General features: G+C 40.1%; 1 protein-coding gene across 1 annotated transcript in view; it reads right to left on the bottom strand.

Annotated features, from left to right (window-relative positions):
• Nucleotides 1-11256: 11256 nt before the first annotated feature.
• The window catches only part of MOSMO (modulator of smoothened), a 60402-nt gene continuing 54517 nt past the window's right edge, over nucleotides 11257-17141 (bottom strand). The window contains exon 3 of the mRNA XM_030213262.1: nucleotides 11257-11496. Coding sequence (XP_030069122.1) covers nucleotides 11312-11496 — 185 coding nt within the window. The 3' untranslated portion in view covers nucleotides 11257-11311. The remainder of the gene's footprint in view (nucleotides 11497-17141) is intronic.

Raw genomic sequence — 17141 nt, forward strand, 5'->3', positions numbered from 1 at the left:
AGGTGAGGCGCAGCGCCTGGCACCTGCCCTGCATGTAAAAGAAATGTGGACTGTCGGGCCTTCCCTCGCTCCATCTGTCCCGCCCTCTGCTGATGCAACTTCCTATTTCCACAAGGGCGGGACAGATAAAGCGAGGGAAGGCCCGACAGTCCACATTTCTTTTACGTGCAGGGCAGGCGCGAGGCGCTGCGCCTCAGATTCCGATATTCTTTTTAAAGGTAGGGTGCGGGAGCTGGTCGGGGGGGGGGTGTCGATGCGCCGAGGGGGGGATGTCATTGTGCTGCATCTGGGGGGGGGGGGTGCAACGGCAGCCCCCCCTGCTACGCCACTCAGCATTTGGACATTTTTCTCACAAAAACATCCAAACTGGTATTTTTGACACTTTTGAGCATTCCTACGACTTTGATGTTTTTCAACTATAATGGAACAAAACAAAACCGTCCATAAAACTAAGACATTTTGAGCTAGACATGTTTTTATAATGAAAAAGGCACAAAAAGGTGCCCTAAATGACCAGATTCCTTCCTGGAAGGAATCAGGGGTGACCTCCCCTTACTCCCCCAGTGGCCACTCACTCCCACACCCCCAAAATTTGATTAAAACATTACTTACCAGACTCAGATGTTATACTCAGGTCCATCAGAGCAACATGCAGATCCTTGGAGTCTAGTGGTGGGTTCAGTGCACAGCAAACAGGTAGACCCAGACCCATACTTCCCCCTACCTGTTACACTTGTGGTGGAAACTGTGCGCCCTCCAAATCTCACCAGAAACCCACTGCACCCACACATAAGTGCTCCCCTTCACCTATAGATACAGCAGTGTCTCACTATGTCTTGTTAAACTGCATTGGCTTCCTATAACTGAAAGAATAAAGTTTAAAGCTGCCTGTATAATCTTTCAAATCCTATATGGCGTCACTTCTGAGCTGTTGATCAATATATCATTCTGTATGGTTTGCTCTAATAGACTAAAAGAACAATTGTTCTTATCACCTCTATTTTAAAAGGGCATTCGGTATCAGAAGCTATTTAGCTCTACTACTACTACTATTACTATTTAGCATTTCTATAGCGCTACAAGGCATACGCAGCGCTGCACAAACATAGAAGAAAGACAGTCCCTGCTCAAAGAGCTTACAATCTAATAGCTCTCTATTCCTTTTATCAGGTACATCTCTTGGAACTCCCTGCCTATTATTATAAAAACAGATAGGAGTTATCATAGCTTTAGGAAAAAGTTGGAAGCAATATAATCAACCATTACTGTATTGTAACCTCTAACAACACATAGGACTGTTCTTTTTGAGATTTGATATCCTCTATCTGTTTTGGAAACTGCATTATTTTATGCCTACTAACTAATGTAATGTAACTTATGTAAACCACCCTGAACCCTGGAAAGGGGATTTTAGCAGTACATAAGTGTTAATTTGATAAGGACTATTGTAGTGGAGTAAAGTTGGGGTAGTGGGTTTTGGGGGGCTCAGCAGACAATATCAGGGAGCAACGGTGAGATGTGTACCTGGGAGCATTTATTTGAAGTCCACTGCAGTGCTACCTAGGGTGCCCCATTGCTCTCCTGGGATGCCTGTGTGACCAGTCTACTGCTGGGTGCTCCTACATCCCACTGGCTTCATTTTGTGCATTTTTTACTTGGACTTTTTTTTTTTTGAAAATGGACAAAAAAAGATAAATGCACAGAGCACAAAAACATCTAGCAAATATCCATTTTTGAAAATGCCCCTCCACATCAACCAAATCACCAATATTGTCTGCAAGACCCTCTGAGGGGGATCATTTACTAACAGTTAATGTGACAGTATGTGCTGCTAATGCCATTACTTGCTGTAGGACCCATTACATTTCTATGGGCCCTGTGGCAGATAATGCATAATGATGGTCTTAGCAAAGGCTAACCACTGAATGTATTTTTGTGCAATTCTGATTGTTGTTTGTGCAATCTGAGCCAAAAGAGGTTCAATGAAGTTTTTGGAAATTTTACTCTGTTAAACACACTGAAAGTACCTCCATTTTATAGCAAAGCATAAGCGCTGGGGCCATGGCCCTACCAATAGTTTGCTCAACACAGCAACAGCAACTAAAGAGTTTGGGGGCAGAGCCAGAGATTCACTTATCAGGCCTCTCCAAGCAAAAGGTGTTCTGATTCCCCTGCAACAAAGTTCTTCCGCAACTCCAAATCCCAGGACTACGAACTGCAAGATGAAACCAGGTTATAAAAGATAAGAATTAAACAAAATGCGCACATTCCCTTAAAAAAAAAAATAACAGTGGGTGGGAGAAGAGTAAACAAATTCATTTACAGAAAATGGATGACCTCTGGAGAGGAATTATGATCATCTGATTTTAAGGAGTTAAGGGTTTAGGCATGTTCAAGCTTATAGTCACTCAAAAACAAACAAACCCCAAAACAGCCCTGTACAAATAAAACATACATAATAATCTGCAGATTTTATAGTGATGATCTTACATGGGGAAAATTAATACAATTTTACTTTGCACCATGAAAATCCTTAATGTTGTATATACAGTTTTCAATGTACAAGTTTTTTCAGCTATAAATTAATGCTGTACTATGTAATACTTTAATATATAGACATTATTAAAAGCAACTGCTGACAGCGGTCCACAGCTCTTGATTTACAGTTAGTGTGCATAGAAAGGGCTTAAGGTCTGTTTCTGTACCTTGCTTCTGTGCATTCACATCCTACAAAATGAAGCCACACTGTGTTTTCACAGTGACTAATACAATATTGTAATTATTTTATCAAATCCTTCTACAGGATGGCAGCGACAGAGGATAGCATGCATGCAGCTTCTCTCACACACTTTGCACACTAAGACTGCTTGGCCATGGGGGTAATACTTCAGTTTAAATCTCAATCATTCTCTGTTGCATCCTACAGTTGAAAGGTGAGATTAGGCTCCTCTGGTATTGATACAATACTAGAGGTGATCCTAAAACAAGTCACTGATTTTTAATCCAGTATTAGTTGCTTCTTGAAGTAAATAATCTAAGAGAGAACCTCCTTGGGTGAGATAAATTACTTCAAGATTAACAGAGAAGAATCCACTTTTTTCTCTGATCTTCCTTCATAGGGAAGAAGCTGCAGTGAATCTAGAGAGCTTGCAAATTACCTGCAGTATAGGTAGAGGTCTGTTAACAAGATAAATAATAGAGGGCCAAAGCATTAAAAGCTTCCCCCATCTCATGTCCGTGGGAAAATGCTTAGTGCACAGGCTCATCAGTCTGGATCTATAGAGTAACGATTTGCAAGCTAAGAGAAAATGCTCGGTTGATGAGAATTCTTTCCAAGAGAAATGTACTTTAAGGGTGTTCAGTATCTGCAGCAGCTGCAACGTTCTTTTCAGGGGTTCATACTCTTCTTTATGACCCATCCCCATAATTAGTGAATTTATAATCTACACTGTCAGTAATAAATAAATAAATAAAAAGGAGCACACCTCCTCAAAGGGAAATATTGTAGAAAGATTGATTCAAGTCCCTCTACTGATATATCGGTTTTATCTGCTGATTCTTTTCAGAGTAAACCTATTCTATAACAATTCAGCAGGGAATCAATACAATTTAAAGTCATGTACTGTTAGTGGGTTGTTGTTTTTTTTTTAACAACATTGTTTATTGGAAAAAAAATTCTGATGAACATTGTTTATGCAAGTTTAGGCAAATAAACAGGTAAAAGTGAATTCTTATCTTTCATTCACAAACATGCCTTACTTTTCAGCTTAGATTCTATAAATTCTGCAGTTGATAAGATTAGAAATCCATATCTCTGAATGAATAAACATAAGAATGAACTCTTCAGTGCCTTGAAGATTTTTGAATTGCTTGTGGTTCTACTGTGCTTTGCAGTGATTCTGTCCAAAGGCTGCTTAAATAGTATTTGACAGACAATAAATCCACATATGTACATCTGCATTGGTTACAGAGGTTGGTGTAATCAGTAGATGGCAGTGTTCTTGTTGAATTTTGCAGTGGATTAGGGAAGTCAAACAAATAACAGCCATTCATTGCCTTTGGATCCCCAGGATGATATGATATAATATGTTGATGAGAGCCAGAGATGTGTTTTCAACTGAGTATATACACTGAAATGCAAGAAAAAAGACCTCCTAAAAGTAACTTCCATTACAAGTTCTGAAGAATATACATTGTGAAGATGTTTGCTCACGCATTAGATACTGAGGGATTTTCTATATACATGGAATGTCTTTAAAAAAGATGGGTAACACTGCAGAACCCATCACTAGCTCTTAAAAACAAAGAGATGGGAGGTTTAACAAAAATTGTGATAATTCCTGACAGTTTTATATTATCTCAGTTATAAAAATATTACTCTTAGTGGTTGAAAACCTTTTTAGAAGCTGTTATGCTACTGTCAAGCACTGTATTGGAGGAATGTAAAAAGAAAAGTGTCATACCAGAAAATGTGAGGTTAGTGTGTGGGGACAATCCAGCTGTCAATCACTGCCCTGGCACATATCAGGCTTCTGTTTTGTCAGAGCAGAGCAAAACATGAACTGGGGTCCAAGGGATAGGAGGTAGTGTTCTATTGTCAATTAAAAATGGTTAAAAGATAGAAAACAGAGAGTAGGGTTAAATGGTCAGTATTCTCAAAGGAGAAGGGTAGATAATGGGGTTCCTCAGGGGTCTGTGCTGGGACGCTGCTTTTTAAACATATTTATAAATGATCTAGAGATGGGAGTAACTAGTGAGGTAATTACATTTGCTGATGACAGCAAGTTATTCAAAGTTGTTAAATTGCAAGTGGATTGTGAAAAAATACAAGAGGACCTTACAAGAAGGGGGCGACTGGGCATTTAAATGGCAGATGACGTTTAATGTGAGTAAATCCAAAGTGATGCATGTGGGGAAAGAGGAACCCAAACTATAGCTACGTAATGCAAGGTTCCAAATTAGGAGTCAATGACCAAGAAAGGGATCTAGGTATCATCGTTGATGATATGTTGAAACTGTCTGCTCAGTGTGTGGCAGCGGCTAAGAAAGCAAATAGAATGTTAGATATTTTGGAATGGAAAACAAAAATGAGAACGTTATAATGCCTTTGTATCCTCCATGGGGTGACCGCACCTCGAATATTGTGTTGAATTCTGGTCGCCGCATCTCAAAAAAAGATATAGTGGAATTAGAAAAGATGCAGAGAAGGGCAACGAAAATGATAAAGGGGATGGGATATTTCCCTATGAGGAAAGGTCTGTCCCAGTATGGCAATGTACTTATGGCTTCCCGTACGTGATTGGCCAAGGCTGCAGCAGTAAAACATATACAACTCCTGCATAAATGCTCTTTTAAAAAAATACACACACACCATAAGCTGGCATATTGTTTTTATTAGTTATTCTTTATTTCTGTCCAGCTTTATATATCTGGAATTTTTCATACCGTTAATTTTAACATACTTAAGACATGTCTGTCTTATTTAGTTTTTTTTCCTTTATAGTTTTGGTTCTTTCTCCACTTTTATTCACCTTTGCCATCCTTTATCTACACCAGAAGTGATGTAGTAACAAACCCTTAATCAATTGGTTCAACTGTAATTAAAAAAAAAAAATGGAGATCCATATAGTTAACCATGAAAACCCTTAACTTAAGGAAAAGACAGTACAAGCATCTGCAAAAACGGTTATAGTAGTAAAATAGAGTTCCGCTCAATACATTCATTCAATTCACTTGGTTGCATTGTGTCCAAAGATCCAATATTGTTCTCTGAGTTGGACGTGATCCCCTTTTGTCACCAGTAAAAGTCTCAGGTATGTGGTGGATAATGCATTATCTCAAATCTGCAAACGTATGCTGATATTTGACACAATCTGATACAAGAGAAGCTTGTAAATTTCTAGTATGTAGACGGCTCCTATGTTCACGTAATCTGACTCTAATGGCTTCCTACATAGACTTTAGAACACAGGCAAATAATTAAATATACCACATACTGATAATCACATGAAGTCCGCCATTTTAATCTGTATGTATTATTTACAGTAGGCTGAACCCATTCAGAGATATCCAAAGAACCAGCACACGTCAGTGTCTACAAGGTTGGTGATAACTCTGTTCAATCCTTGGTTCCACATTAGAAGAATATTTAGAGTCAGGGCCACCATCTGGAGGTTCGGAAGGAGCAGACATAGAAGGGCTTCAGGACAGGGCCTTTGGTTTGGCTGGCGGGGATCCCAAGGCCCCGCCAGCAGAAGTCTTCCTCCAGCCTGCTCTTCACTCTGCCACAATTGCCTGCCCTGTCCCTTCTCTCGCGTCACACATGCTGGGTTTCAAAACCGAGCATGTGCAGCCTGAGGGGAAAAGCAGCCACTTGGCAGGCAATGCAGCAGCATAAAGAGCAGTGCTGGAGGAAGACTTCTTCTGCTGGTGGGGCCTGGGGGGGGATCCTCATCAGCCAAACCAAAAGCCCTGTCCTGAAGCCCTTCTGTGTCTGCTCCTTTCCAGCCTCCAAGGGGGAGGGGACCTGGCGCCGGAGTTTTCTTCAGGAGCAGGAGAGATAGAGAGACCTCAGTACCAGGCCCATGGAATTTTACCCCTCTTGGTGGCCCTGTTTAGAGTGAATGGAAGTAAGGCATGCAAATCTCTCTAATGCATATTCATTATGGGTATGCTGAAAACCCGACTGGCTAAGTGTGACCCGAGGACTGGGTTGAGAACCCCTGGACTAGGCTGATAAAGGGTTTGTCAGCACACAAGGGCTTGCAAACTACAGTTGAATTTCTAGAACTGCTGCTACTGCAGGGCGGCCTCACTAAACAAAACCATAGGAGACTGAGTCCGATATGTAGGACAATGCTGGAAGAGGGAAAGATAAGCATCAGGGGAGGGAGAGAAAAGAACCCCCTAGTTTTGATCATTTGTCCTAGAAGGACGGACTAGAGAATGACACAAAGTTAGTCTCTGTCCTCATCTGCACAAACCTCAAACACTTATGATTTTATATTTAAATATTTTTATTAAAATATAAAAAGGAACAATATTCTGTACAACTTTTTCTTTTTAATATAAATCACAAATAGAAAACAATAATGAACTGATATACCCCCCCCCCCCCAAAAAAAAAAAAAAAAAAACAAGATCCAACTTCTATCCCAAGGAACCTAATCCACCCTATTAAAATGTCCAGGGGGACAAAACACAACCTGCTCTGTATGCTCTAGCGAGGGAGAAATATACCCTATGAAGCACTGTTATGACTTTTTAAATCTGTGGATTCAGTCTAGCTCTCCTGTCTTCCACAGTCTTTTCCGCAATAGAAAATGTCTTCTCAGAAGACATGCTAGTAGCAGGAATGCACAGATCCCCTGTGCAAGTTTTGGCCAGCACTTTTGCTTGTTTTTCCACAAAATCACAACATTGCCATCTGCATTACTCAAACATAAATAATTGTCCAATTCATTAACAATAGCCTTCAAAGGAGGCATTGTTCTATAAGCTGCTCAGAAAACTGCTAACATTCATTTTCATTCTTTTGGAGACGGGCTCTTCCACAGATGATGCTTTCTGAGAATGTGGATTGTGGAGAATCCCGAGTTGATATTGATGACTTGAGCCTTCCATTTCAATCTGATTTTGGTACAGCCTTCTCAAAGATTCGCCTGCATTTATACATCATCTGGGAAAATAATTTGATTGTCTTTCAGCCATGGGTGTAAAAGAGAACCAACACTGTGTAGTGGATTAACAGGAAAATAAGTGTCAATTAAGTGTTGGAAATGCTCCTTGATGCCAGCAACAATGGATGAATCTGTTGCAGTAAGATGCTTGAGCAACTGGGCACGTGATGGAGGGATGTAGCAGATGATAGGAGTTTGATCAGCAGACAAGACTCTTGCTGCCACATCAAAGGCAGACAAGACACACATGTGATTTCAGTGCTTCATTTAAATCCAGAAGCAGCTTCTGCAGTTTTTTTTATCTCTAAATTCAGTTGCCAGTTATCTAAGATGTGTTAAGTTTTACATATTGACTAGCCTTTTATAGTTGCTGTTCCATCTAATTGGAATAATCTGTTAAAAGGCCAGTCTCAGCTTTTAGAGAATGACAAGGGGACAAAGTTTGTCCCCATGGTTAACCATGTGCCTCTATCCCCATGTCATTCTCCAGGAAGGACTCTATTCCCCCTCTCCCCCCGATCATTACCTGTGGTTACCCACATTAAATTCCACCCTGCGTTGCTTTTGCTGCTTGATTAGTTGAGTAAGATGGGGTAGAAGCTGGAAACAATCAACTCATTACATGCATTTCTTTTCTTAGAGGTATTCTGTACATTGCATGACATCCAGATTCCTATAAGTGCAAGAATTACTATGTTTCTTTATTCTAGATAGATTCGTGCTTCATGGGTATGTCTGCAAATTATGGCAACAATAAAACTACCAACTCAACAAATGTGAATCTTCCACAATTTTAGATTTTTTTGGTTAAATAAAAAAAGTGTCCACTTGTTTGCTTTTAACAGTATGTGTGTCTGATCAGACTGAATGTAACAGGAAAGTTAATCCAAATGGAAAGATTTTAGATGAATGCCCTTAAAAATAAAAAAGAAAGAAAACCATCTCACTTATCCCCAAAATTTCCCATAAACACAACTTTGCAGTTTCCCTGCTCATAAGAAATATGCCCATCTGCTGACTGGTGAATGCTTACACAGGTGGGACAAAGAAAGACAATAATTTCAGTGGGTACAGAAAGGACAATCATCTACCCCACTTGCAAATTCTCCCTATACCTTAAAGTTTAAAACCATGTCAAAAATATCACTAAAAGACTAGGAGCCCTGTTTTCTAAGCTGTGCTGTAGGTGCGTAAAGTTTTTAGAGTGCGCTAATGCTAGAGACACCCATTATATTCCTATGGGTGTCTCTAACATTAGCGCGCGCTAAAAAACATTTGCATGCCTACAGCGTGGCTTAGTAAACAGGGCCCTAGAAGAGACACCATACTGACAGACACTTTCACTAAGCTGCGGCAAAAAGTGGCCTTAGTATGTTCTTGCGCGGGTTTTTTCAACCAGAAAATGGCCAATTTTCTGTTTTTTTTTTTTATTAATGGCGGCATGCTAATGTTACTATTAGTGCATGGGCATTTAAAAAAATTAGCTTATTTATAATCACTGCCACCCATTTTGCAGGCAGTAAGGGTTCATGTGGTAATACTGCGCTAATCAGTTAGCAGAGCTACATTACCACACGCTAACTTATTAGCAGAGGATGGCCCTTGATTACCCCCCATCTATCAATCAATCGAGAGAAAAAAATATATATATATACACACAGAGAGAGCGAAAGTGCTAGAGATATATATAGACAGATACATACATATACACATACACAGAACGAGAGAGAGAGAGCGCTATACGATATGATAGATAGATATATAAAGAATTTTTAGCAGGTGGATAAGCGCAAGCTAAATTGGTACACTACAGGACACATGAGTGCATCCGGCAGTACGCCATTTTAAGCTGTGTTAGGCTCGCATTAGCGCCTAATGCAGCTTAGTAAAAGGGCCTCTGAATTAGATCAGTAACAGCAGCAGAAAAGCAAGAGCTATCTGTAAATTTGGAAATTAATGGGCATTTACTTTCTAGGCAAACATACAACAGCTTCCACTGCAGACATCCACCATTTTAAAAGGTTTGCTCTACTTAAAAAGTAGAAAGTTATTACACAGATTTTACATAAAACATACCAACAAAATTATTCATTATTATGGCTTTTAGCTGCCATATGCAGTTAATCCATAAACAGTATGTCCAATTTCACTGTAGAATTGTTCCCGTGCTTAAAAGTACACATGACACACTGGCCAACACTGACAGCTATGTTTAATAAAAATAAAATAATTAAAAAAAAAAAAAAAAGAACAAAGACACAAACATGTAAGAATGCTTACAGCCAACCAAGAATAAGTTAGTTCAAAATGTAATGCTTTATTACACATTGGAGTCATGTGTTAACTGTAGTGTTTCATTGTTCACTAGTGGAATTTGTTTCTTGGCTAAATAGCTGTGCTTAGAGTTGAACAGATATAAAACACATCACTTGTTAATGTAACAGACAAACCAAGTAGAAAAGACATTTCTGCACAATAGTTGCTAATAATTTAAATAGCATCAGGGCCCCAAAAGCTGGGGCGAATCATTAAAAGGTAAGCTCTGATCTTGTTTTCAACCCTCATATACAAATAAATTACCTTAGAAAGAATTTAACTTAACTTAAAAATTGCACCTAGAAAGGTATGAAATTAAATTGGTACCTAGTCAAAATCAAGGATTGCTACAGAGAATGAGAAACGTGGCCTCTTATAGATTAACCAATTTACTGATCCCACAAGGTGCCACATAGGTCTCTGTCATTTTTGTTACTCCAGACTAACACACAGTGTGTCCCCCCCCCCCCCCCCATAAAGGTTTCTTTTTACAAAGAATGAGGTATTCTTGAAGACTCTTTCACCTATACAGCCTTCAGAGAAATGGCTTTTTTTTCTGCCGAGTTCTAATTTTACACACCACAGTGTTTTGCTAACAAAGCATTCGGCTTTCTCTTCCAGGAATTGTTAGTATGTACACAGTATACTACATTAGCAAAAAAAAAAATAAAAAAAATTATATATAAATATAAGGAAGAGACCAACCTGTTTACCCCTTCCCCAACACACTATTTATGCTTTTTCCTATACAGAAAGCAGAAGGGTGGACACTTTTTTTCACACATTTTTGAGAACAGGTTTTGAACTGTTGGCTTCCTGGTGCCATAATGACTGATCGGTCCATTTTGATGCTAGAGGACTCTTGAATACATTAAAAAGCCAGTCTTTTAAACAGTGAGGCCAGCCCCACCTGGACTTGCCTTGCAACCTTATCCGTGTACCACAATGTTTATAAATACTCTGACATTTCAAAATTAATCGTTAGACATTTAAAAGAAAACTAGCTACAGTAACTAACGGAGTAGATATGCTTCTCTGTGTAAAGCAATTCTTCATCGGTTCCTATCACAGTGCAGCCCTGACTGCATGAGTGTGCTCAGGAGTTCAGTCAATGCTGTTTGTATTTGGTTCTGGAAAAGGCTCTCCCTTTTGTCCAAAGTGCATAGTGAGAACAAGTCCAAACATTCAGCTTTTAGTAGTCCCTTCTTGGCATCCTCCCGAGAATGCAACTTATTCTGTCTTATTTCCATTCATTAACCCCCCCCCCCCAAAAAAAAAAAAAAAAAGCCAAAACAATGGATTTGCAGTTCATATATTCAGCCCGGTAAACAAACTTTGCCGGCAAACAGAAGTCCCACTATTGTAAAGAAAATGGATAAGACAAAAAGTACATACGACGAGCCCACAACAGTATTATTGGGCAATTTATATGGTTGACCTCCAACTTCATTAATGTAAAATCCTATGGGGAATATTAGGGCTGCCATACAGAAAAGGATCACTGCAAAAGAACAGAAAGGTATTAGTTGTCAACATGCTGAAACACTTCAAGGAATCACCTTATACTTTATTCTCCAGAAAGGTCTACATAAGCCAAGATGTGGCAAACAACCAAAAATCAGATGTAAATCAATGACTATGTCTGAAAGAAAAAGGGGGTCTTGCATTTCCTAATATTGATTATTATTATCACAGTGCTTTTGGTGCAGAAACCGATGTACTTTGGATTCAAATGGAAAACCTATTACACAACAAATTAGACCCCCTATATTTGACATTTGTTAAAAATTCTTCTAAGAGATCCCCTGAAGAACATCCCTTTATTCCACAGGTCAGACGCACCTGGTCTCATATATGGAGATTATGAAAACTCTTACTCTCTCCCCTTCCTACCTCCTATTTTTCTCTCATTTTTCAAAGAGTTCAGAACTTCGCAAAGAAAAACCCCACAAACAAAAACTTACTTTAATTAAAAAATACACAATCTCCCTGCTTTCAAGACTTAAATATCAGGTACTCTGAAAACAGAACAAATTAACAATCTGAGAAACTTTTCCAATGTTTTCAATTTAAATATTTCCTTACCTGTTTATCCCATCAGACTCGCTTGTTAAACACACCTTGGAGTCTCGAAAAACTTTATTTATTTATTTATTTGTTGTTTGTAGTAAAATAATAATACCTAGCTTATAACTAACTTTGGGGGTCTTTTACTAAAGATTAATGCATGTTATCTGCCACAGGACCCAGATTATCTCTATGGAACCTCTTGCAGTTAACATGCGCTAATTTCTTTTAGTAAAAGTCTCTTTTTACATTCAGAACTTTGTTTTGCATTGCCAAGCTGTGGGGTCTTTTTACTAAGGTGTGCTAACAGATTTAGCATGAACTAAATGACCTACACAACATGGATTGATATAACACAGGTTAGCTTATAATGTGGTCAAGCCTTCCAGCTATTTGGACTTTTTTTTTGTTACTTATTATATATAGCACTGTAGAGTCCATAATTTCATTGGCTCACAATTGTTTGGCGAATCAGGTTTAAAATATTATTGCTAGTATTTAAGGCTTTGCATAATAATGCACCTATAGCCATTTCAACCTGTTTAAAAGTTTGTTCTTCAAGAACTTTGAGGCCTCAGGGAAAAATGTTTGCTGGATATTCCCTCATTTCACCAGGTTCGACTACAGGAAGATTGCTCATGGATGGTTTTTGTAGTTGGTCCAACTCTGTGGAACGATCTTCCTCTAGAATTGCAACAGGTAACTGTCTCCTAAATAAAGGAAGAGAAGTTGAAAACTCTTATTTCAAATAGCATTTTTTGAGGGGGATAATATTATTTTGGTAGATAAATTACTGGCTTAATTTCCCTATTGCTAACCTTAGGTGGAATCAAAAACTGATGGATTACCTTGTGTTGGCAGATTTAAAAAAATGTTTTTTTGAGAAGTTTTATATTCTGGTTATGTTATAGAATAGGATATATATATATTTTTTTTATTGTTCCAATTTTATGTATGTTTTATTGTAACCCACTTAGATTGTATTGATAATGAAGAATATAAATGTTGATAAATAATGCAGATTCACTTAGAATCAGATACCTTGGACCCCAATGTCTACATTACACGAGGACCTACAGTGTACTAATAAGATACCTGTCTCAATGGGGGGGGGGGGGGGTTCCATATTTAAAAGTTTCAAACATAGTTTTGATAATGTTTTTATCAATGCCTTAATAAACCTCTTACAGTATTTTATCGATGATTTAAAAGAAGGTTTAGTTTAGAACAAAAAAGGCCACATACTTCAAAAAAGCTCTTCAGGCCTCTGCATGGTTTCCTATACTGTAACACACTTGAGAGCAATGCATTTCTGCCCACAGTGGGAGGAGTCTGAATGGGAAATCTCGACATTTCCTAATGAACTGCACACTCCCCTTTACTTCCTCCCACCAGACAGGCCTGTAGCAGACTCATGAATTGTTTGCTGAAACGATTAGCTAAATCATCCAACTAATGGACTAATACCCTGATGCTCAAAAGTAAACGCGGACACTAGAGGCCATTAGCGCTGTACTAGTGTTCGTATTTACCAGTGCAGAATGTTCAGAGGCCCGGAGCACGGCAACAAATGGCGCAAGTGGCACGCTAATGTAGTCAAGCTCAAGTAAAATGAGGTCATTTTGTATTCTTCCCCAATGCTCAGAAAAGAGCGCTCGAAACAAAACTGCTTTACCACTGCAAAAAAATAAGGCCAGGTCGGAGCAGGCTTCTCATGATTCGTGCACTTCTCTCATGACTCTTTCTGCAAAACCTGCAAGTTTTGATTGCTTTTGGAAGCAGAAGGAAGCCCATGCACAGACCCAAGCAAAAGCACACATTGGCATCTGTTTCCTGTGTCTAAATATAAGTATCCAAACAAAAAATTTAAAAAACGCTTATACTTAAGCCGCAGAAAACAGACGCAAATGTCTGCTTCATGTTCGGGTTTTTCCAGGTGCGTGCGCACAAGAGCAAAGCTTAAGGCGGAACTCTTCCGTGCATGCACCAAGTACAAGACTCTCATGCCAAAGCACAATCCCCCAACTGAACTCCCAAATGCTCAATGCTATGAGAGCGCCTATATTTGCATCTCATTAGTGTTGAGCATTAGGACATTCTTGTTCTGCTTTGTTCTGGTGATATTCTTACAGCGCTATTCAGAATAGCGCCGAGTTTTCAGCATCCGGGCCTCAGTCAAACTGGAAAAGCCACCTGTGACAGAAGACCACCACTACCCCCCTCAGGTGTACAATGCAGTTTTTGGGTGTAATCCTTTTACACTTATTTGTTTGGAGAAAATTCACTAAGGATTGAGGGTTAGCTAGACTGAAGGGCACCCAATGCAATGGAATTTTTTCTTATCTTTCAGCCACATTTTCTTGGTCTTGCACCACATTTCAGAATCTTCTATCAGAATCACAGAATAATCACTTGGAAATGACGTCATTATGATCAATGCTGTTCTGGTAAACTTATTTCCATCCCAGTTTTTATCAATTGGTATAGGAAGAGACCTTTTCATTCTCCATAATTCTCTTTGGGTTGCGATCCCAGTGCTTTTCCAGTACAGTAATACTGTAATGTTTACAAAGTTTCTAATGGATGATATGTGCCACCTTGTTCCTTTCTGTGTAAAAATGTTCTGAAATCAGAATGTTTGCAGTTTTATTGAAAATACTGGTACTCAGAGTTACTTATGTTTTGTTTATAAATCACCTCTTTTCACCAGCTTTTGCAAATAGGAAACACTTCTTTGAAAATACTGTGAGGAATGCCAGGTTTCTGTTTTGTAATGTGATCTGGTTTTAAGCATGAAAACTGATCAACCCTGCTTTATGAGCAAATGAACTGGCAGGTCGCCAGCACATTCCAGCTGCTTGGAACATTCAGAAACGGTGAAGCGAAGGGGCTTGTGTTTATGTAGGAATAGTCAGGGCAGCCTTCTAGTAGAGATCCTGCACTTAGTACGTCTTTTCCATCTGCTACAGAAGGCTGTTAAGGTTTCAGCTCTCAAAACACCACACACAGACTTGGCAGAAAATGTCTATGAAGGTCAGAAGACCTAGAATGCTAAAGGCTTTTGGAGTGCCGCTCAGTTAGTTGAAGACTCCAATACATGTGGTGAGAGGGTCTTTGGCTGTGACTTAGCACTATATGAAGTGGAAGGTTAAATACTGTGCTACCAAACCCCACAGTGAGCACAATGAAATGGCCACTACCAAATGTACATTTTTTTAAAAACTTTCTGCTTAAAACAAAAAACTATCCTATATAATAATTTGCACCTCCAACATTCTACGTCTGGATGCCTGGGTTCGTAACACAATTCCCATTGGTCCGCCCTCGTGTCTAAACATGATGACGGCAGAGGGCGGATCAGTGAGGGAAGGGAAGGCAGCACCAGCCAGCCACAGAACGTTGGAGGTGAGGATAGAATCATGGGAGAATCACTCCCCCCTTCCCCCTCTGTCCTCCGAGTTCCAGGCCCCCCTCCCTCCCTCTCCTCCGAGTGCTAGCCCGACCTGCGCTGCCCGCCCTCTTCTCCCAGTCCTTCGCCTGCTCCTCGCCTTCCTGCGTGCCGCCCAGAATTTAAAAGTTCTTACCTCAGGGTCTGGCGGCAGCAGTGAAAGGCAAGCAGGCATGGCGCTTCAGCCTGCCTTCCCTTTCTCTCTCAGCTCTGCCTCTGGTCCCGCCCTTCCGGAAACAGGAAATGAGGGCAGGAACAGAGGCAGCGCTGAGAGAGAAGGGAAGGCAGGCTGAAGCGCCGTGCCTGCTTGCCTTTCACTGCTGCCGCTGGACCCTGAGGTAAGAACTTTTCAATTCTGGGCGGCACGCAGGAAGGCGAGGGGCAGGCGGAGGACTGGGAAAAGAGGGCGGGCAACGTAGGTCGGGCTTGCACTCAGAGGGGAGAGAGGGAGGGAGGCGCAGGAGTCTGGAACTCGGAGGAGAGGGGCAGGGAGGGGGCCAAGCTGGAACTCTGAGGATAACCTTGCTAGCGCCTTTCATTTGTATGAGAAATGGGCATGTTTCACTAGTATACATATAAAAATACAAGAGGTGGCTTCTCAATTAAAGATCCATGCAAAAATCTGAATGCATGAAGCAAATAACTGAAGATTGGGAGGGTCTGAACTCTGCCTCCTTTCCTTTAGACATCCCTAGCCCACCCAAATTTATTCCTCCAAAATTAGGTGGGTGGGGAGTTGCTGCATAATTACTGGAGAGAATTAGATATCCAAAAGTGCAATGGTACTAAGCATCATTTAACTCCTGGCCCGAGAAATATGAACCACTTAGAAACACTAGTGACTGGCGAGATATACCATATATACTTGTCTATAAGTTGATCTCATGTATAAGTCGAAAGCAAATTTAGGACTAAAATGGCTAAGAATGCTGTGACCCATAGATAAGTCGAGGCTGGGTCCCACATTGCTTCCTCTTTCTCTCTCCCCCAGATCCAAGTCCAACATTACTCCCTCTCTCTCCCTCCTTGCCAGCATCTCTCCTGCCTTTCTCAACCGCCTCCCTTCCATAGCCCTATCCCCCTTTCCATAGGCCACAGCTTCACAGATTTCAACAGGGTCAAAACAGACAAAGCCAGATGGAAACAGCTAAATCATCAGATTTCAGTGTGCGAGGATTATTTATTTATCCCTCACTGATAGGTCTCTCACTCTAAACTTTGGCAAATTCACTAAAGCAAAATGTATTATCAGAAATCACAAACCCTTTTCTATCCAAGGAGCATGTTTTATTTATTCCTGTATCAAAAAACAACCCCCCCCCCCCCCCCAAATCAATTTCACTCACCAACTCTTTAAATACTGTCTCATCTAAATTTCCTCTTTGAATCTACTACTTGAGCCATCAGCCAATCAAATGGCTTTTAGCTGTCTCCAGATCACCTGCTAATTATGCACACTTCCCTACATGCATACCCTCCTCTCAGTGTACATGCCCAGAACAAACTTTCAACCAGCCAGAACATTTAAAGGATTGTAAACAACCACTACTATTCATTTTTATCACTCCCCAGTCTCACTTTCACACCACCCTCCAAAACCTCTTCTCATTAATTTGTTTAAGTTCACTGTG

The sequence above is a fragment of the Microcaecilia unicolor genome, chromosome 8 (genome assembly GCF_901765095.1).
Source record: "Microcaecilia unicolor chromosome 8, aMicUni1.1, whole genome shotgun sequence".
NCBI lineage: Eukaryota > Metazoa > Chordata > Amphibia > Gymnophiona > Siphonopidae > Microcaecilia > Microcaecilia unicolor.